This window comes from Pteropus medius, unplaced genomic scaffold, assembly GCF_902729225.1.
Source record: "Pteropus medius unplaced genomic scaffold, Ma_sr-lr_union100, whole genome shotgun sequence".
NCBI classification, from domain to species: domain Eukaryota; kingdom Metazoa; phylum Chordata; class Mammalia; order Chiroptera; family Pteropodidae; genus Pteropus; species Pteropus medius.
This window is the reverse complement of record NW_024344378.1, coordinates 17,820,616-17,841,291: the sequence shown is the minus strand read 5'-3', so window position 1 is coordinate 17,841,291 and position 20,676 is coordinate 17,820,616. Positions and strand designations below refer to the sequence as shown.

Below are 20,676 nucleotides of genomic sequence, written 5' to 3'. Positions count from 1 at the left end.
CATAGCCAAGGTTCTGGTCCTGACTGCAGCCCCTTGAACTAAGCTGGCTGAGAATTAGATTGGAGCCTCCTGTCTTCAGTCTCTGTCCATCAGATTCTAGGATTGCTGGCCTCACAGCCTAGGTGCTCTAAAAATGAGAGGAGTTTCTGGAGCCTAGATGTGGAGATGCTCACATGCTCCTCTCACTGCCCCCACTAGCACCGAGGCCAAAGTGTCCCCACTTACGCTGCAAGCTCTCGGACACCCGGACAGCCAGCTCGTTGTAATCCAGACCGCCAGCAAAGCCAGCTCCAAATGATCCACCATCACCACCGTACATGCCACCTGCTGCTGCCCCATATCCTTGGCCCAAGCCAAGGTCTGGGCCGAAGGCACCCCCTTCACCCAGGGAGCCTCCACTGGCACCTCCTATGCCCATGGAAGAGCTGTAGGAGGTGCCCCGGCTGATGCTGTGTGAGGAGCTGCTACCCTGACTGTAGGAGCCATCCATGGACCTCAGGCGGCTGTCTCCAGGTGGTCCCTGGGGCCCCGGAGGGCCTGGGGGTCCAACAATGAAGCTGCGCACATCAGGACCTGTGGGGAGGAAGCTGCATTAGCGGGAGCTCAGGTCTGGGTGGAAAGAGGTGGGAGTTAAGAGTCCCAACAGCCCTAAGCAGGATGTGCATATTGAGGCACTTTTACACGAGCAGGACTGTGCTGGTTGGGAAGAAACTGGGCTTTCCCCAGTTTCTTCTCATGTATTTGGCCTCCCAGGGCCCTTCAAGTACCTTCTGCTCCCCTTACAGGGAGAAGCAAGGTCTAAAAAGGGGACAGAGGAGGGACAGTGATGTTCGGGGCACCTACTTGTCAGGTAGCTAATCAGTTCACTCCGGAAGCTGTCGCTGTTCTCAGCTGCATAGGTTGCCAGAGCTCCTGAGACACCTGGAGGCCCTCGAGGGCCTGGGGGTCCAGGAGGGCCTGGAGGGCCTGGGATGGATGACAAGCCAGCAGCTGCATGGGAAGCAAGAGAAAGATCAGGGGTCACCCTGCTGAGAACACTGCATTCCCAGCCAGGGCTCAGGGCCCCATGTGGGCCCCTCTCTGAAAGGAGGCGATGAGGTGGGGCCCCTGGATGAGGGGAGGAGGAATGACAGAGGCTCAGAGCAACACCCAGGAATGACTGCTCTCTACTGGCCCACTCCCAAGTCTAAGCCTCATTCAACCCAAATCATATTCCCTCCCCCTCAGCCTTTCTGTCACTGAGAGTTGGAACTCCAGCCCTGGTACCTGCTCACACCCTGGCTCATGAGTTCTCTAAGGGCTGTACCTGGGAACACTCCCTACTTTGCCCTTTGCCCAGGCTGAAAGCACCTCAAAGCTCATGCGCCCCTTTCCGGTGCCCAGCCGTGTACGTGCTGCAGGAGGACTTGGTAACTGGTGACTGGCTTAAACGCATGCCCGCCCTTGCTGAAACCCATGGAGCCCTGAAGGCTGGCTGCAGCCCTCTGCCCTCCTCACCCCTGCTCCCCACGCCTTACTACGCAAGTAAGATGAGAGGTCCTCCGCGCTGATGCTGGACCATGCGTTGCCTGGGATCCCCGGTGGCCCAGGGGGACCTGGGGGCCCGACGATGCCTCTGAATTCAGACCCTGAGACACCAAGGAAAAGCAAGGAGTCAGTCATGGCCTGGGCCAAGGGCTCTGCCTTCTGTCCCAAACCGCTTGGACAGATGTCCCCAGCTCAGCCTTACCTTGGAGCAAGGAGAGGAGCTCTTCATAGGATGTCCCCGGCAAGCCAGGGGGTCCAGGGGGCCCGGGAAGCCCAATGCTGATTCCAGAACCTGAGGAACAAAATCCCAAGTTGTAATGGATTCAGATCAGCCAGGGAAGGCAAATGGAGACACCCTGTCAGGGAGGGAGTCAGGCAGACGCAGTGTGAATAGAAGTGGGGCTGAGAGAGGGAAAAGGGGGCGGCAGGAAGGGACCAGCAGAAAGATGGACGCAGAGACACAATCCTGGGTAACGACACCGAGGAAGAGGGGCCCCAGGTAGATAGTGGGAAGAATGCGGGTTAAAAAGGACCCACATCCCTCCTCCCGCTAGGTGCGTGGGAGTGTTTGTGCATGTCGAGCAGTGTATGTGTGGTGTGGGGGGAGGTGTGTGTGTATAGAGAAGTGTGTGTGGAGAAGTGTGCATGTGAACTGTGTCGCTCTGTAGAGAAGTGTATGTGTGAGTTGTGTGCAAACTCCAAGCAGGATGGTGCCCAAGACACTCATTTTGGCTTCCCTTGCCAGGCTCCTTGACCTGCCTGGGGCCACAGGTTTGAAAGCTCTGAGTGCAGCTCACTCCTTCTGGGTTTGGTGTGGCTTGACGGGAGAGGTCAGTGGGCCATTCTGGAGAAGTTTAGCCCCATGCCCTCACCCCGGGCCCTCCCGATCACCCTTGCCTGCAGAGGACAGACACTCACTCGACATGTAGCTGAGAATGCGAGTGCTCAGCTCTGCATAGTCCAAGGACTGCAGGGACCATTCTCCGCCGGTTCCTGGTGGCCCTGGGGGACCCCGAGGGCCCATCAGGTACTGACGCAGATATTGACGCACATCGTCCCCTGAAAGGAGAGAATGCGCTAGCATGGACCCACCTGGGCCGTGGGGTAGCCACTGCCTGGTGTCCCCCACACGGACTGGCTGCTGAGTGACATGCAAGCTCACTCTCAGGCCCACAGGAGGAAACCAGCAAGTCCCCAAGTACCTGAAGGGGCACCTGCCTGGTTACCTAGCATGGGTTGAGGGTATTTGCTGCCCCCTTTCCAGTCAGCTGCTGACTCACTAGTGGTTGGGAGTTAGGGAGTGGCCTCTTGTCCTGAAGAACCATCTACCCTTTGCAGCCCATAAGACTCAGAGAGGGACAAGGTGTGCCTGACAAGGGGAGCCAGGGGACAGCAGAGGGGCTTCCGCCCTCCAGCCTGCCGCAGGCGACTCACGCTGTAGTGCAGCTAGGATGTCTTCAGAAGAGATGGCGGCAGAAGACGAGCTGATGCTGTACCCCGAAGCTGTGGGAAAGGAAACATGGGGTTACCTGTGTACCTACTGAAGCAACACCCCCATTATTGCAGAATCACAAAGGCCTGGCCAACTGTCTGTTTCCATTTGGGGGAGACAAATTGAACAGGGCACAGGAAGTTATTTTGAAAACACAGAAAAGTCAAAGTTTTGCTTTTGCTTGGTAAGAAATGCAGTTTGTTTTCAGGAGACACTCATCCAGGTACAGCCCTTAGCCGAACTCCCACGAGACCCTGCCAACCCAAATGACCCCTTTTCACATGCTTAGGACACATTCATCCACTGCGAGAAGGCTCACTAAACACGGCCCTGCAGTGTTGCTTCATCTGGACAAACCCTTTTTGAAGCTAGCTCCCTCCCAGTGGCCTGATGACCGTGAATTCAGATTTGAACATCATGTTCAGAGGAAGGGCAAAGCCAGCAGTGAATTAAGAGATGAGATTCCAAGAACAAAAGTGGACCCTGGAGGGAAGGGTTGTTTCAGGAGTGAGAGAGGCTTACTCCGTAAGTAGCTCACGACGAGGCTTGCCAGCTCTGAGTAGTCGAAGGTCTCACCCGCGATGGTGGTGACAGGCCCGGGGGGACCAGGTGGGCCTGGGGGACCCTGAACTCCAGACAGATAGGACCTAACGCTGTCACCTGCCAAAAAAGAAAGTCAAGCCTGTCCCCAAGTGGGCATGTCTTCCCTGTGGAGGGGACCTAAAGAACCTGATGAAATACCTACCCCACCCCACACACAGGCCCAAGGCAGGGCCAGCAGGGAGCCTAGACACCCCTTGTTACAAATGGAGACACTGAGGGAGGGGCCTATGCTGGGTCAGGAGGTACTTGAGGGCTATGGGCCACCAAGACTCTAGTTAGCTGCACTTTTGACAAAGTCCTAATGCTCACATTTGCAGAAATCACACACTCACGTCCACAGGGGGCACAGGGATGGGGTTGGGGAGTATACATGTGTGATAGTATGTGTAGCCGTGTGTACATGTGGACAAGCGTGTGGGTAAGCATGTGGGTAAGCAAGCCTCTACTGGGGCGAGGCTGAGGCCATGTGTGTGGACAGCCAGGAGAAGGCAGCAGCTCACGGACCTGCAGTCCCAGCTCCAGGGGTGGAAGACCTGGGTCTGCCTTAGAAACGGCTGTGTATGCACGCACATACGCACACACACACACACACACGCATGCACACACAGTCCGACTGCCACCCGGGCACTCACTCTGCATGTACTCAGAGATGTACTGCTGAATCTCCAGGCCAGAGCTGCTGATGGAACCTGGAGGACCAGGGGGTCCAGGGGGGCCTGGTGGGCCTGGCATGAACATGGTGCTGGATGATGATCCCCCTGGAAGAAAGAAAGCCTTCTGAGCTGGTCTCTCCACCTTAGGGTCAGACAAAGGGGCCCAGGCACTGCTTCTATGGTCTGGGGAGGGAGGGTCTTTCTCAGTAGGAGAAAGAGGACAGTGGCAAAGAGAAGGGCCCCCCCAAAATGAGAGGAAAGGAGTGCCTGTAGCAGTCACTGTCTGCAAGGGGCCCAGAGTTGGGAGCTCTCCAGCCCAAACCCTTCAGCAACCTGCTCTTTGCCCTCATCTCTAAACAGCCCGGCTTCTGGGCCTGCTCTGTCTCCATCTTTTGTCATGTGCATTGTTAGCCATCTTTGTCGTGCAGGGGTCCTTCCCTCCTGCCCCCACTAACTTGCAACCTCCTTAAGGCAGCTCAGAGATCCTAGCACGTGGAGAAAGTACCTAATCAACAATGAATCATGGACGAATGAATGAATAAATGAATGAAGGAATCAGTGTCCGCATTGGCATCATCAGCCTTGCTTGAGGAAGGGGAGAGGAACTTTGGTCACCTTTGGTTCTTACCTTGAAGGAGACCACCGGGAATGCCAGGGGACCCTGGAACTCCGGGATCACCTGGAGTCCAAACCAAGAAGCCCCGTGAACATCACCTCCTCTGAGAAGCCTTCCCTTATTAAGTCTGACCACACTTATCAGCGTCTCTCTTAGTCCATTTCTGCTGTGACACCACGAGCTCCCTTCGGGTAGAAACTGTGTGTCCCCACAGCCCCAACCCTTCCTCCCTCTAGCCCCTTCCTTTCTTTACCCTTTTCTTCCTCCCAAGGCTTTAGCACCAAGTGCCTGCTGCTCACTAGTCAGGCTCTGGGGGGCCAGCCTTACCACACTCCTCACCACATTCTTGGTTGCTCCCTCACTGACCTTTGTCACCCTTGGGTCCGCGAGGGCCGGGTGGTCCCTGTGGATTGAGTCCGAGGGAACTGGAACCTGGAAGCCAACACCACACACAATGCAGTCAGCCAGGGCTGGGAGCGGCTCTGGCCAGAGCCTGCAGTGGGGACGGGGAGGGGGACTCAGCACTTACCTGAGGAGAAGCCGGGGAGGCCTTGCTCGCCTGAGGGACGCAGTGAGAGGGCAGAGGTCAGTTGTGCTGTCCTCCCTCCCCAGGCCCCAGCCCAAGACAGCACCTTCCCCTCCCAAGGCTCTGCAAGATTCATGATTGCTGGGGCTGCACTGTGCTTTGGGCAGTACCTAGAGCGGCCACACACACACACATTCTCAACCACTGGCAGACACACACTCCGATCTACTTTTGCTCAAGTCTCTTGGAAGGTCAGCTTTTCCCACCCCAACGCTCACCCCCACCCCTGGTTTTGTTTGATGCCAGCTCTACTGTACCTTGGTGTCCTCGGGGGCCTGGGGGACCTGAGGGAAGAAGGCAGAGAGTTGTGAGACATGTATTAACCACCTATTGTGACTTCAAGGGGCCCATGGGGAGAGGATGGGGCTCTAGGGCTGGAGCAGACATAGCCTGGGGCTCCTCATGCCTCTCCTCCCACCGGGCCAATGCGCAGGTGGGAATTCTCTGTAGAGCTTCTGAACACCGTGCGCCCCACACCCCGTGTTCCTGGCCACCAGTCCCATATGTCGAGGCACATCTTAATGTCAAGATGCTGTTCTCACCTTGATCTCCTTTGGGACCTGGGGGGCCAGGTGGGCCTGGAGGGCCAGAGAGGAAGGTCTCTGCAGAGGAAAGAAATAGTTTTGAATGTGGGTGCAGTGATGTTCATGAGGGAGTAGCACCTAACACAGTGCCTGGCATACTGTAGATGCTCAATCGATATTTGTCAAATAGATGGATGGATGGATGGATGGATGGATGGATGGATGGATGGACTGATTTTCTACTAGAGAGAAGTTCTGGGATAATGTTTGCTCTAAAGTTATTTCCATATATTTCTATATTTTACTGTTGGCATTGATCTCATTTCATGTCCATGTGTCCTGCCTATTTTATCAAACTGGGGCTCCCCAAGGACAGGAATCAGGTTTTTCCAGTCCAGATCTCCCCAACCGCAGAACTGACTCCCGCCCTCAGGCTAGGCTACCAGGGACTATCAGGGAGGCAGGACTGGCATCATTTACCCTCTCTACATGCAGCAGGTGGCATGGAATTTATGCAAATACACCAGTGTAATGTCAGGAGGAAATGTGGTGACTAGGTCAGGAAGGCCAAATGCTGTGACCACAGAATGTACTGGGGCTAGGACTGAGGTGGGGACAGGTGTGACTTGACTGCACATTACCTGAGTTGGTCAGGAAAGATCCTGGTGGGCCCGGCGGACCTGGCACGCCTTCCCCTAGATAAGAGAACCATCAAGATTTATTAATGTCAAGAGGTGGGCCAGGAACTCTCTGCCCAGGAAAAGTGGTAGGAAAGCTCTTTCCTAAGAGCCAGCCCAGGGGAAGCCTGGGCTCTGGGTCCCATCATCTGGCACCTCCCACCAGGGAGCTCTGCTCTCACCTGCTGGTCCTCGAGGGCCTGGGGGGCCTGGAATGGCACGTCCTGTAGAAGAGAGGGAGGAAGAGGAGGTGCTGAACCCAGAGAGCCAACCCCGCCCCTGCGAGCAGGATTTTGGCTTCCTCACTAAGTGCCTCTACTTCCCTGGCCCCCAAGATTCCTAACCTTCCTAAGATCCCCGACATGCTCACCTGGCGGCCCAGGAGGTCCAGGTGGGCCTGGGGGACCTCGTAAATCAAGACCCTCTGTAGAGAGAAGAAAATAGAAATGAGCAAAAGCTGACGTGGAGCTGCTATCTGCCAGCTTCACCCCTCGCCAGGCTACACTCGCACCCACACGCCAAGCCCTGGGTCAGAGCACATGACCCTCAAGCACACCCTCTACTAGGGGCACCCTTGCTCAGAAGCAGGGCAGGGTTGCTGTTGAACTCCCTGATAGCTAATATGGGTGCTTCGAGCGATGGCTAAGAATGTGGCTTCAGCGTCAGATAGTCTGAGTTTGAATCCCTGCTCCGCCGCTTCTAGTTGGTGACTTTGGGTGAGCTCTTGACCTCTTTCAGCCACAGCTTCCTCCTCTGTAAACCAGACACATATCACATGTGTCACAGGGCCTTATGAAAACTCAGTGAGATGACATGGCACAATCTCTGGCACATAGGGACTGCTGGACCGGGGCTGGCTGTTGTCTTTGCTGTCCAGGTGTCCAGATGCTCAGGTGCCCAAGTGTAGGAGGCCCAGTGGCATCTCTGCCTGGGCTCTTTAAAGGATTTCGGGAACAGGAGGACGTGGGAGTTGGCCCTCCCATGGACTGAGAACCCACAGACCCTTGTCGTTGCCCCCAGTGAGTGGGGGATGCAGTATTTCTGTTGGGGACACTCACCATGTCTGGCTCACTTGGAGGCCCCGCATACTCCTGGTCCTCCCGGAGTTCTGAGGACCTCACTGACAGCTGCCCCATCCCCAGGGACTCATCCCCACAGCTGACAAAAACCCTGCTGTTCCTTCTCTGCTAGCCTTGCATTCCAGAGGAACTGGCTGCCCTTGCCCACATCTGGGGCTCCTCACGGCTCACTGGTGCAGCTGCCACAGCCCTAGTGCACCGGTGTCTCTCCCACTCTGGGCCCCGCGTCACCTGTCCTGGAGAACATGGGGGCACTCACGGGCAGAGAGGATCTCAGAGATGGAGCTGCTGCTGCTGCTAAGGAAGGATTCACCAGCAATTCCTTGCTCCCCTCGCGGGCCTGTGGGGGAGATCACAGAGTTGGGGTGGGTACCCCCACAGCAACCGGTCAGTGCTTTCCCTCGGGATGGGCTGCAGCGGCCCAGGTGTCTGGGGCAGGGCAGGCCAGCAAGCTGGCTGAGAACTGTCCTGTCAGCCAAGAAACACCCAGGAGGAGGTGGATCAGCTTTTCCTAAGCCTGACTATTTTTTGGTATTTGGATAAATCTCTGGACAGTGGCATGATCGTCAAGATCTTGTCACAAGAGGCCTGAGGCCTGTGAAAACAGCTGTACCCTGACCAGGGGGCCACAGAGCTTCAATCCCCCGTCCGAAGGACCCCTACTTTCTCAGAGACATGGAAGGGGATGAGAGGCAGTGTCACCATTGCAACTGAGGCCTTGCAAGGCCCTAGGTGAAGAACTGTGTCACCCGCTCACCCCCCTTCTCCAAATGCATGTCTCTTGCTTCACTTAAAGATCAGAGCCCAAGTCTAGTCTGGGCAGGAAGCCCTCTCGACTGAGTCCACAGTCATGTGTTCCTTCAGGATGTGACATACCTTGCTGTCCTGGGAGACCAGCTGGACCGACAGGGCCTGGACATGGGGTTGGAAAAGAGAAGATTTTGTCACATCTCTAGGGTCACAGTTCTAGAAAGAACTGAAGAAAGGCAGGTCCTGGGTATACATGTAGCTTCCTTATGAGGCATGAAACCGTGGCTCAAAGAGGTCGGTGTGCTTATCTGAGAGCAATAAGCAATCTGAGACCAGCCCTATGGTCCATCCTAGTGGGAAATCCTCTGCCAGGCACCGGGCCCCTGAGATGGGCAGGACTGCCCTCTCCGACACTGTCCAATGATGAGGGACTTCTAAATGCCCACAGTGTCCCCTCTCTCACTGCACTTATCAAGAGGAAAGGCTGGTCCATACTTGCATTGGTCATGTTAAATTAAATATTGTATTTACACACGAACATTTTTAAAGAATTAAAAAGTAGATACAGTTGACCCTTGAATAACACAGGGGTTAAGGGCATTGACCCCCTACACAGTATAACCTTGACTCCTTAAACACTTAACTACTAATAGCCTACTGTGACTAGAAACCTTACAAATAACATCAATAGTCAATTTATTTTGTGTTATACGTATTATATACTATATTCTTACAACAAAGTAAGCTGGAGAAAAGACGTTATTCAGAAAATTATAGTTTGTTTATGAGCTTTTTGAAGTTCTCACAAATCTCCAAAAAATGTTCTAATACATTTATTGAAAAAAATCACATATAAGTGAACCTGTGCAGTTCAAACCATGTTATTTAAGGGTCAACTGTATAACAAAATAACAGGCATTTTGGAAAAACAGAAAAAGGTATTATCCATAATTCCTTAACTTGTAGGCATTTTATTTCTTTTTAGCAGTTTTTTTTTTTGCATCTGGTAAAAATATTGTTGTAACCACAGAGCACACATTATCTAGCAATCTGCTCTTTTAAATAATACCTTTATCTCTTAACAAATTTCTTTAAATCTTCATATTTTTATAACCAATTTCATTATCATTGAACAATTTTGGGATATTTCCTCTAGATTCCTAGCATTTTTGTTGCCCTTGATGCATATTATCAAATTGTTTTTCAGGAGGATGTAGTTTGAGGACCGAGCACTCTGACTGGCTAGACACTGACTCTGGAGGCAGAAGGATCTGGGCCAAATCCTGACTCTGCTAATTCTTAGCCAAGTGACCTTGGGCAAATCATATACCAGCTCGTGCCTCCAACAGTGCTGTGGCCTATGCAGTGCTTGGGATACTCGCTGGTGTGTGATGAGGGCTTTCTCGGCCGTCTGGGAGGGGGCTTTCTCAGCAACCTCATTGCTCTACTTCCCCAGTTTCTGCCCTGTATTTCAGGATTTGGGTGAATGCTGCTACATTCAAATGCAACCAAGGCCTACTGCTGATTTGGGGCAAAGCAAGAAAATGGACTGACCTGGGGCACCTGGAGGTCCTGGGGGTCCCATAGCTCCAGGAGGTCCCGGAGGGCCTGGGACGGTGAGAGTCGATGACCCCTCTGAAAACAGAAGGCACATGGAACGCTGAGTCCCACTCTTCCGGCTCAGGGGTACTGGGACCCATGCCAGGCCAGCACCTCTTGCTCTCATTACTTCTAAACTCCCCCGCACCGCCTCACTGCTGAAAGAGCCCAGCACTGCGTCCTGCCCAAAGCTCCCACAGACTGGCACTTCTTGGAGGCTGTTAAGGCAGAGCTGGGGCAGATGCTGGGTATATGAGAACATACAACACAGGGCCAGCCTACCTGCAGTCATGATCCTGCCTGAAGCGCCTGGTTCACCTGCAAGGGGAGGAGAAGGAGAGTGGTTGTTCCCAGGATCAGTTCGTGGCCTAATAAATCACTTCCAAGGCTTCTGATTGCATTTGAGATCCACTCTTGGGCCTCTAACTGCAGGCTAATGGCATTTTAATGAACTAAGGGGAGTGTGCAGGACGCGTTAAGCACCAGTCTCTGCACTGGAGACCCTGAAGGCCGAAGTATTGATCATCTTGGCCCACATTCGCTTTTGGAAGAAGCTGGGACTCCATGCAGGGGCTTCATTGGTGGATGTCAGAGAGTTTGCCTTTTAGTGATGCTGGAATGAGGCTGACTCAGGAGGCATTCCCACTCTCACTCTCAGTCTTCTACAGATGGCATCTCAGCAGCTGTCTCAGGCCCTTACTGGGAATGGCCTAAGGCAGGAAATGCACTGAGAGGTCAAAGGACGGAGATGTGAGCCTTCCCGGTAGGGCTTGGTTCCAGGGTGCCCCTTGAGACGCTAGTTCTCTGGGACAGTAGTAGGAGCTGTGCAGAGTTAAAAGGGGATTCTGTGGCTGGTAAGCTCTGTTACGTAAATGTTAACAGATCTCTTTTCTGCCTGTGGCTTTAGAGGGTTGAAAACACGGAGGACTTCCGGGAAGGGAATGTCGGAGTCACATTGTGCCACATGTATTGCCTACCAGATGCCATCTCGGAAATCCAGACTCAGGAGCCAAATGAGCGAAGCAGAGGATGGAAAAGGCCTCCCCTGGGGACTTTCAGGGGCCCCTTTTGTCATTTCCCATGGTCTGTGAGCAATTCGGTCACCCGCACATGGGGATGATATTGACTTCCCTCCGAGGGGAAGTGGAGGGTGGGCCTCTGCTGGCCATCCGCCAGCCCCCGGGGTTCATTTTACCAGTACTAGGTAAAATGCTCATCTGTTGTGTGCATTGTCCAGGGAGGGTCTGAAGTTCCCCGTAGGCAGGAAGTCACAGGCCCTCAAGGACGGGGTGCCTGGTATCCTGGGGAATCTGCAAACCTGTGCGTGTCTAACTGAAGGTGCCATCAATCCATAAAAGGACCTATGGACCCAGAGATCTGTCTGGGAAGTGCGAACTCAGTTGTTATTGTTTTTTAATTACATTTATTTGTCCTAAAAGAACTCCTTGGCCCAACTAGGCATTGGAAATAGTTTCTGGAAAGTAGTTATTTTATTCCTTGGGTCTCCCCAAGGTGACAGTGACTGTTCGTGACAGAGCACAGCTCCATAGAATATCAGGGTTCAGGGATAGGAGGTCACAGGGACAGAAGAAGTCCCTAGAATCATTTATCCCTGGACTGGCTCAAGGTTGGGGTCTAAGGGTGCAGAACTGGACAATGGCAGGGGAGCAAAACAGGACAAGAGTGCCACCCTCTGTGTGGGGGTCTCCACGTCCGCTCCAGTCACACCCCAGGGACGACTTTCCCTCTTAACGGCATCTTAGATGTTCCTCCCTTCCTGGATTAAAGCCCCCTGTGTGGATAAAACCAGAGGGGGTGGTTCCTGTCCTGGGGAAATGTCACAGTATGGGGACCAAGCCTAGGTGAGGGGGGATAGGGCATTAGGGGGACATTTTAAAGGTAAGCTAGGGGTGGACTGGCTTGAGGAGGATGGGCAGCACACTTTCAGATCCTCCTCCAGCGAGAGCCTGAAGATGCCCAGGTACTATACTGAGGCTCACGATTTGGGCCAGGGCGGGCGGGTGCTGCCAGCGCTTGAGGGTTCAGGCTCTGTTGATCAGAACAAGTCTCTGGCTTCCCGGCCTCACGGCAGGGGACTGAAGCCACTAGATGCCACTGTTGATCCAGGCTCTGGGCAGAGGGGCTTCCCTCCTGCCAATCCTTCCCCTCCTGCAAAAATGACTAGCGAAAGAAGGACTATCTAATCTGGAAAATCACTTACCTTTAGCCCCTGGTCGGCCGGGGGTCCCAGGAAGTCCTGATGTGATTGAAAACAAGTCAGTCAGGATGAGTAAGGCCCAGCAATTCCAGGCACCCTCTGCTAGTAACTAGCGCTTCCTACGGCACAGCCACAGTGGCCTATGGGAATCTGGAGACCTATCTGGCTTTGCCTTCTGCTCTAGCCCAGGCGGCCCCTGGGGCGGGGGCTGGGGACCAGGAGCTCTTTGTCTGACTGAGCCCCTTCTTGGGAAATGGGGCAACAGCTGGGCTCGAGGGAAGCAAAGGCCCATGGACTTAGCTTTGGGGGATCTAAGTCCCTCTGGGTTATGAGCCCCCAGCAGTCAGAAAAGCAGCCACTGTCCCCACCTCTCTCCTGCAGAGTAGGGAAGTAGGGGCTGGGCTTCCTAGAGCTGAGGCAGCACCCACTTCTCGCTTTTGTCTGCTGAATTCCACCAGTGAGCATTTGAAGGACGTCCCTGTGCACTCAGAGTTTGGGAGGACCTGCTGCTTGATTTCATTTTACGTCTTTGCTTTATTTCCTTTAGGAGTTGGGGCTGGGTATGGTGACAACTTCTCAAATCCAAATGCGTGCGCACTGGTCCAACTATAGGACCGACTTTGACACTGAAGCTGTCGCAGAGAAACTGGGCCCTTCTGTGTGCGGCGAGCTGCCGCTCCCTCCCACCCAGCGCAGCTGCCGGCCTCTGTGGGACCGACGGAACTCCCAGAACTCCCGGGCCTGGGGCCTCCTTGCGGGAATTCCTGCACCAGAAGGGAGCAGGGCGCAGGCAGACAGAAATGGCACATGACCTAACTTCACTTCTACCAGAATGGCTTTCTAGATTGTTCTATGGACACTTTTCCTTCCTCAGGTTCTTCACAAGACTCACAGTACTAGGACCTGGACTCATTTTTGCTGGGAGGCTGAGGGGAGGAGGAGAGGAAACTCTAAGGTGACTGGAGGAGAGGCGCTTGCGGAATTCAGGAAGGCTGGGATGGGAGGCTCGGCAGGTGGTGTTTGGAGGTGGGAGTGACCCAGTGACTCACCCTGAGGTCCTTGGGGTCCCGTGAGACCTACAGAAAATAAAACACAGGAGGGGGGAGTTGAAGGGGTGAGGAGCTGCACCCTCGGCTGCAGGAGCTGGACGGATCGATGGGGCGGGAGGACAAACCCCGAGTCTGGGGCCACCAGACTCCAGGATCCCCCAGCGCTGGCTGGAGAGCAGGTCCTGCACTTGGAGGTGAAGTGACCCGCTGCTCCATCGGGCAATGGTCCCTAGCCCTTTTGGGACCACAGACTCTTTGGCATCTAAGAGCTGTGGATCTAGAAATCTCATACAATCATTGACCCCATGCCCCCAGGTTCTCTCCAGGCTTCCCAACTGGGCGCTTCCCCCCCCCCCCATTAAAGGAGCCGGAGGCCCCTGGTCCCTGCCAGCCTGACGAATTAACAACTCTCGCCTCCTGCTTCTCTTCTCGGCATGGTTTGGCTGTTCCTGCTCAATGCCCCAGGATTCCGGCCTGAGCTGGGCCTTGGCAGAGATGCCACTGTGTCTCTGCTCAGATCTGGTGTGTGCTGGCAGAGGGTCTATAATGGCCAGCCCCTGAGAGAGGAGCCATGGGAAGGCTCCACAAGAGCAAGCTTTGAGGTGGCTAAGCTCTGTGATTTTTAAGACATATAATTTTGTTCTCTTCTCTCTGTAACCCTTGTTTTCCGCCATGTTACATGCCTTCCTTCTATTGCCAGATTCTGATAATTGTAGGTTGGGGACACACACACACACAAGTCAATACTACGGCCACTACTACCATATCAGTCAATACACACATACACATACACACACACACAGAGCAAGGGCATGGCTCCCTCTTCCCACTCTGGTACCTGGCTTTCCTGGGTCTCCAGAAGGTCCTGGTAGGCCTCGGGTCCCAGGCATCCCTGTGAGACCTTGTTCGCCTAGAGAGAGCATGACCAATGTGCGAATGTTTTCCTTCTAGGAAAGCCGAACAGGCCGGCACATCTTAGTCGACGCTTTCTTCGGGGTTTTGCCGAGTGACTTGCGGGCAGGTGGGGAGGAGAACACTAACAAGACCTGGGCTCTGCATGTTTCCACATGACACATGCCCCTCTGGTGTTATGATTAGGGGATGTGGGCAGGGCACAGGGTGGCAGGCAGGGGAGGCAGTGAGAGGGAGGGGAGCCGATCAGTGACCAACCTCTTGGGCCTTGGTGTCCGTCAGGGCCAGCAGGGCCTAGGGAAGCAGAACCACAGTGTGTCAGTGACTCCAGGAGCTACTTCTGGGACACCCTCCCTCTCCAGCCCAGCAGCCTCACATCAGGTTGTCTCCCAGGCAGGGAGCCCATGGGCCCTTCCTCTAGCCGTCCAGTGCGGAGAAAGCCTGGTCTCTGTCACATCACCTGGACGCAGCTGTCTCCCTGCCCTCTTCTCCTAAACCAATGTTTATTTTCCTGTGAAGAGCTGCTCAACAACGCCTCACTGCATCTCTAGTGCCCTTCACAGGACGCAGCACACACCAGATGCTCAATAAATGCCTGCCTCAGGTACTCGAAGTCCTGCAAGTCAAGGTCCTCCAAGTTCTTGTCCCTTCCGCTCTGGGCATTATCCCAACCTCTCTGAGGTCCTTCTGGGACCAAGTCTTGCCTTTCCCCGCATCTTTGTCTTTCCTCCCCCATGTTGTTATCTCTGCACGGAAGTTTCCAAATTGACCACGATTAAAATCTTTCTTACTTTTTAAGACAATCTGAAATGCCACCGCCTTCATTCTCTGGTTGGAAGAAATCTCCCTGCGTATCCTCCTAGCACGATGTACTTTTTGTGGCACTTGTCACCCCCTATAGGCTTTATCTTCCTTTCAGGGAAGTGAAGCATCTTATTTGCCCACCAAGGCAACCTGCATGCAGTCAACACTTCCTGATCATTTGTTAAATGAATGAGAAAGTGAATACACTTCATGCACCATCGGTGGGGCTTAAACCCTTCTGGGACTCGGTGCTAAATGCCTGGCCTTCTGAGGGCCCTTGGCCAGCTCCCACGTCCTGGCTCCCAGGCCCCTCGGTAAGGGTCAGCAAAAGGGTCGAACCCTGGATTCGGCTGTGAGACCAGCCCTGGAGAATCAGGGAATATCATGGGTTCCAAAGGACCCCAACACCTTTCTGTCCTCCCTTGGGGCCTCCTGGGTGGCTTAGAGGCAGAGAGCAGGGTGGAGGCCATGTCCTGCCATACCCCCCATACCCTGCCCCCCCAACCACAGCAGTGAGAAATCCATAGTGATGGTTGCCACTCTCTGAGCCCCAGAGGGTATGAAGGCCCAGGAACGGCCTGTAAATGGAGCCTGTACTAGGGGTTGGGCAGATATGAGAACAGAAGAAGTGGCTCTAGAAGTATCTCAGCCCTAGAGCCATGACGATGACCTGAATGGGGCAGACTTGCTGCGTTTGCTCCTTCGGGACACTCACCCATTGCTCCTTTAGCTCCAGGCTCACCCACAGCACCAGGCAGACCTCTCAAGCCTGGCTCACCTGCAAAGGAAACGGGATGGCCGGTTGGAGGCTTCCAAGCTTCACGTCCTTGGCAGTGGTAGGACGCTGCATCCTCCCTGCCCACTCCAAGCCCGCCACCTCCCCAACCTGATCAGCTTGGGGTGCCAACCGGATGTTGGGGATGCAGTGTCTGCTTAGATTCTATGGTCAGTGGCCCCTGGGCAGCAGGCAAGTTCTGGCCCAGAGCCACGCCTGGTCTAAAGGAGTATGTATATGAGTCTTATTTTCTTGGCAACAGAGAGCTGCCCCTTGTAGGCACAAGTATCGTTACTATTAATTTCCTTTTTAATCATGCGAGTTGGCAGGAGGCGAGTGAATGAGGGGGTGCAAGCAGTGCAAACTCTCTGCTACTTTGGGAAGAGCTTGATTTTCTCAACTGGATTCACCAAAAAGAATCAGAGATAATCATGAACTCCCTTTTCTGCCCTAAACATTTACTGTCTGGACTATACATCTTGATGCTGGCTTATACTCTGTTCAGCGCTCTATTTCATCTTGTGCTTTTCCTAGATTGCAAGTTCTCTGAAGGTTTTTAGACAGAGATTCTGTTTCACACTTTTGTATTTTTTTTTCCCACCTCTACTGCCTGATAGATTTACAAAATTCCTTTAATGATCAAAGCGGATTCCCGTGTAGGACTGACCTGTGAGGCCTCGTGGTCCTTTCTCGCCCTGGTCACCTAAAACAAAAATGGGGTGGGGGTAGAGCAGAAAGCATCAGTCAGTCAGGAGCAAGGACAACATTCTCACCAGTAAGATGGGCGCCAGACTCCTGACACCTGGTAGAATAGTTCTCATTGTACCTGGAAGCTACTGTCAGCAGAATGTTGGAGAAAACTTGTCATTCATGAAGCCAAGGGGGCACTTTGATGTCCCTTGGGGTTGGGGCCCACCCCTAAACTGCCCCCAGCCCTTGCTGGCATACAGTGGGTGCTATGGGCACAAGGAGAACCTGACAAGGAGGACAAGGACCTCATTGTTTACCCTTGTCACACCGAGGGCCACCCAACAACAGCTCTGTATGTGGATGCTTTGTGTCCTCTCTTTGTGCCTTGGTTTCCAATCTGAGAGATTGCACTAGGATGTCCTCCCAGATCCCACTCAGCTTCAGGGACCAAGAGCCAGAGTCTTCTGCATTCTTAGGCCCTGGGGCCGGGGTCACATTTGGGTTCTCAGGAGTCAAGCAGACTCTGGTAATGTATGAGCTGCTAGCAGCAGGAGCAACATACCTTTGGGTCCTGGTGGTCCCATAGGTCCTTTGTCACCTGAAAAGGGGTATGGACATCTTGGTATAAAAAGCTTTGGCAAGGAAGACCAAGAAGGGCAGTGCTCCATGTCTGAAGACAGGCCCCCAACCCCACAGCCTTGACCGCCCCATCTCCTCATGCACTCTTCAGCCTGCACAGGCTGTTGCTTGTGCCCATTAGACCCTTGCTGCCCCCCACCTCAGACCCTCTTCTTGAGTGAGCAGCACCTACAGGTGACATCCCCTCCCCCGGTCCTTCCCTCTAGCTTACCTTTGACACCAGGGAGTCCTACTTCTCCTCGGAGCCCTTGGAGACCTACAGGGCCTGCGAGCAGAGGAAACCACGCAGCAGAGTGAGCACCCCAGCTCTGGAAGGGCCAGACACACACGCAGGCACACTCAGGCACACATACATACACACACATGTACACACGTGCACACAGACACACACCCGTCTTCCTCAGACTCCTCCCCTCTACATTGGCCTGGTCCAGGTTCTTTGGCCCTGTGATTACCAGGCCCTGGGCATACGGACACCTCATGGGACCCTGGCGGAGACACTAGCCTGCATTATAGTGTGGTCTCTAGACTGAGATCCCCAGGAGAGCAGGAGGAGCTCTGGCCCAAGGGATGAGGTAGAGGCAGGCGCTTGCTAGGGTGAAGGCAGGGTGGGAAGTGCCTGCTGCTGAAGCTTCTGGCGGCCGCAGCTCCAGGCCAGGTCAGAATTGCTCTCATAGGACCCCTGGTACACAGCCTCAGCCGCAGGGGACACAGTGAGTTTGTGCCTCCAAGAGGCTCTCTTTATAATTGCTTCTTTTGCATTTAAAATGTTTGTTTTCCTTTTTAGCATCCCTTTCTCTGCCCCAGAAATAGCATCTGTTTATACGAAAAAGCACACTTACCTGGGGGACCCTGTGGGCCAGGAGAACCGCTGGCACCTGGGAAGGACAACAAAAGAATTATTAGAAGAGTCAGGTATAGGCCAGGGACATCTGACCCCATGGTGAAGGTCAAGTGGAGGGTTGAGAGTTCACTTCCAGGTAAGGGCTGTGTATATGGATGTCACCCACACAGTGTGGGTTCTTGCTAGGACCCCAGAGCCAGTGGGTCCACAATGACCCAAGTCCAATGCAAAGTCCTCCTCAAGGAAGAAGCGGCAGCTGGTGAGATCAAGAGACCCCTGTTCCTCTCAGGCCAGAGTAAGACATTTGGGCCAGGGCAGGGGGAGGGAAGAGAGGTGACTAGATGGGCATTGCACTGAGACACTCCATACTCCTGGGTTGTCCAGACATATTTATTTCTAATATGTGCACCTAGGTCCCAGTCAGGCACAACTTCTGATTTCCTGATCCATTCACCCACTTGGAGGTCACATAACAGGGCCAACAAAGACAGAAGGAAACATGGCCCTAAATCCACCACGGCCCCAATCCTGACCCCCAGAGACTGTCTTGTGGAGGCACTCTCCCTGGGCCCATCATCCTTGCACAGGCCTTGGGCAGGGGCTTCGGGCTGTCTGAGATCCCAGCTCCTGGACCTCTGTGATCCATCCTGGACACGGTAAACTTGGGTACCACCCTGGGTTCTTGACTTACCTTTGGGACCCACAGAACCTGGGACACCAGGTAGGCCCTGAATACCGGGTTCACCAGCAGGCCCTGGGGAGAAATGAGCACTCAGAGAGAGTCCCCCAAGTTTGGTTGCCCACCCAGCCTGGTGGTGTCATTTGGAGGATGGCTCCTGCCCTGCCAGTGGCCTCTGAGTCATTTGGTGCCTCCCTGAGGCCATGAATTAACAACACACCAGTCTCTACCCCCAGAGCCTGTATACTCCATGAAGTCTGACACCCAGCAGGTACTCAATAAACATTTGTTGTCTTCTCGAGCAATATTTTAAGAGAAAGAAATAAAACTTCTAGCTCATGATCTGTTGGCATTGAGAGATTTCTGGTTTCTCCTGATACAAACAGACTCATGGTCAATAATCTAATTCGAAATTGTCCCTTCAGGATGGATGGGGCCTTTGTCTTGGACTTTCTGGGCCTTCTTCCTTGAAGGAGAGCCAGGAGAGCCTCCAGGGCCTGAACTCTACTCCGCCTTCCATCAGGCCCTGCCCTGCCACCAGCATTCCCCTCAGCCCTGACTCCTCCCCGCCCAGTTCAGGAAGCCCCTTCCCTGTGTTCTCCAAGGTTCTGAGCACCCCGGCTTCTTAGCCTGAGGCCTGGACCTGCAGCCTGGCCCTCGCCCCTCATTAGATCACTGTTTCCAGAGGGCCAGGCGCAGACCTTGGCTCAAGGTGCCCAGCGAAGGCTAGTGAAATAAGGGTGGGAGAAAGATACAAGAAGGAATCACGGGTGCAGCTACCCCTCCTGGTGAAGGAATTGCTTCTTACCTCTGTCCCCTTTCTCTCCAGACCCAGGTGGCCCTGGTTCACCGCGAAGTCCCATGGGGCCTTCACGCCCTCTCTGGCCCATAGGCCCCTCCATGCCGGGCTCTCCTAAAAACAGAAATGGCCATATCAGAGTCAGGACCCTGTGCCACAGCTGAGGGTTCCACAGGCAGCACCTCGCTGGTGCGACTCCGGCCTGGAGCCTCTGTCCTGGTCCCCTGCACCTCCCCTCGCCCCTGTAGTCCAGGCTCAACCCAGAAGCCACAGTGATCCTTTGAAAATGCAAGAGGATTATGTCCCAACCCTTGCCGCAAACCTGCAAGTGGCTTCTCATTTCACTGGGAGAAAACGCTGAAGTCCGTACAGGGGCCTTCAAGGCTCCATGCGTTCAGCCTTACTCACCCACTACCCTTCCCCCGAACTTGCCTCCTCCCTCCTGGGACCCTGCTGAGGCCTCCTCTTCCTCCTCCTCCTCCTCACTGCTCCCTGACCTGGCCCGCCTTTGCCCTGGGGCCGAGGCTGCTCCCTCTGCCCGGAATGTTTTCCCAAAATCTCATGCCCCCACCCACTTCAAGTCTGCTCAGATGGTGCTTTCTCAGTGAGGCCTTCCCTGGTGGCCCTATTTTAAATGACCCCCTTAGGACTCCCACTGTCCCAGCAGGCTCTGTCTAGCCCATTTCTAAACTGTCTCCTGTCCGGCTGTGTACTTTACTTATTTATCATGTCTATTGTCTTTCCTACCCAAATGTAAGCAGGGGTTTCTCTGTTCACCAATGTCCCCCCAACACGTGACAGGCACTTAATAAATGTTTATGGAAAGATAGAGAGAAGGAAAGAAGGACGGGAGGGAGAGAGGGAGAGGAAGAGTGGGAGGAGGGAAGAGTGAACGGAAAAAGCAATTCTTACCCACGTTGCCTTTTTGTCCCTTTGGTCCTTCTGGACCTGGGTGGCCCAAGAGCCCAGGGATACCTGTGGATATAACGAGAATACCTCAGCCCTGTATTCCTCCTGGAACCTGGGAGCCAGGACCAAGGAGCCTGCAATACCAGCCACCCCATCAGAGGTTACACACCTGGAGTCCCAGGGAGCCCTCGGTCTCCTGTGGGAAAAGAAATAAGAGAGAGAAATCAGCCAGAGGACTCTGGAAATCACCTG

At 54.1% G+C, this 20,676-nt stretch overlaps 1 protein-coding gene across 1 annotated transcript in view; it reads right to left on the bottom strand.

Moving 5' to 3' along the window:
• Positions 1 to 20,676, bottom strand: part of COL17A1 (collagen type XVII alpha 1 chain) — a 48,699-nt gene that overhangs the window by 1,733 nt on the left and 26,290 nt on the right. The window contains exons 21-53 of the mRNA XM_039871280.1: positions 20,594 to 20,620; positions 20,428 to 20,490; positions 19,525 to 19,629; positions 18,729 to 18,791; positions 18,036 to 18,071; positions 17,405 to 17,458; positions 17,117 to 17,152; positions 16,532 to 16,567; positions 15,805 to 15,867; positions 14,544 to 14,579; positions 14,212 to 14,283; positions 13,374 to 13,400; positions 12,328 to 12,363; positions 10,389 to 10,424; positions 10,062 to 10,142; positions 8,634 to 8,669; positions 8,017 to 8,097; positions 7,049 to 7,102; positions 6,861 to 6,902; positions 6,643 to 6,696; positions 6,020 to 6,079; positions 5,735 to 5,761; positions 5,421 to 5,450; positions 5,258 to 5,323; positions 4,904 to 4,954; positions 4,255 to 4,380; positions 3,542 to 3,679; positions 2,962 to 3,030; positions 2,446 to 2,586; positions 1,730 to 1,819; positions 1,518 to 1,628; positions 844 to 990; positions 226 to 573 (exon numbers count right to left, since the gene is read on the bottom strand). Of these exons, the coding sequence (XP_039727214.1) occupies positions 226 to 573; positions 844 to 990; positions 1,518 to 1,628; positions 1,730 to 1,819; positions 2,446 to 2,586; positions 2,962 to 3,030; positions 3,542 to 3,679; positions 4,255 to 4,380; positions 4,904 to 4,954; positions 5,258 to 5,323; positions 5,421 to 5,450; positions 5,735 to 5,761; positions 6,020 to 6,079; positions 6,643 to 6,696; positions 6,861 to 6,902; positions 7,049 to 7,102; positions 8,017 to 8,097; positions 8,634 to 8,669; positions 10,062 to 10,142; positions 10,389 to 10,424; positions 12,328 to 12,363; positions 13,374 to 13,400; positions 14,212 to 14,283; positions 14,544 to 14,579; positions 15,805 to 15,867; positions 16,532 to 16,567; positions 17,117 to 17,152; positions 17,405 to 17,458; positions 18,036 to 18,071; positions 18,729 to 18,791; positions 19,525 to 19,629; positions 20,428 to 20,490; positions 20,594 to 20,620 (2,442 nt within the window). The remainder of the gene's footprint in view (positions 1 to 225; positions 574 to 843; positions 991 to 1,517; positions 1,629 to 1,729; positions 1,820 to 2,445; positions 2,587 to 2,961; positions 3,031 to 3,541; positions 3,680 to 4,254; positions 4,381 to 4,903; positions 4,955 to 5,257; positions 5,324 to 5,420; positions 5,451 to 5,734; positions 5,762 to 6,019; positions 6,080 to 6,642; positions 6,697 to 6,860; positions 6,903 to 7,048; positions 7,103 to 8,016; positions 8,098 to 8,633; positions 8,670 to 10,061; positions 10,143 to 10,388; positions 10,425 to 12,327; positions 12,364 to 13,373; positions 13,401 to 14,211; positions 14,284 to 14,543; positions 14,580 to 15,804; positions 15,868 to 16,531; positions 16,568 to 17,116; positions 17,153 to 17,404; positions 17,459 to 18,035; positions 18,072 to 18,728; positions 18,792 to 19,524; positions 19,630 to 20,427; positions 20,491 to 20,593; positions 20,621 to 20,676) is intronic.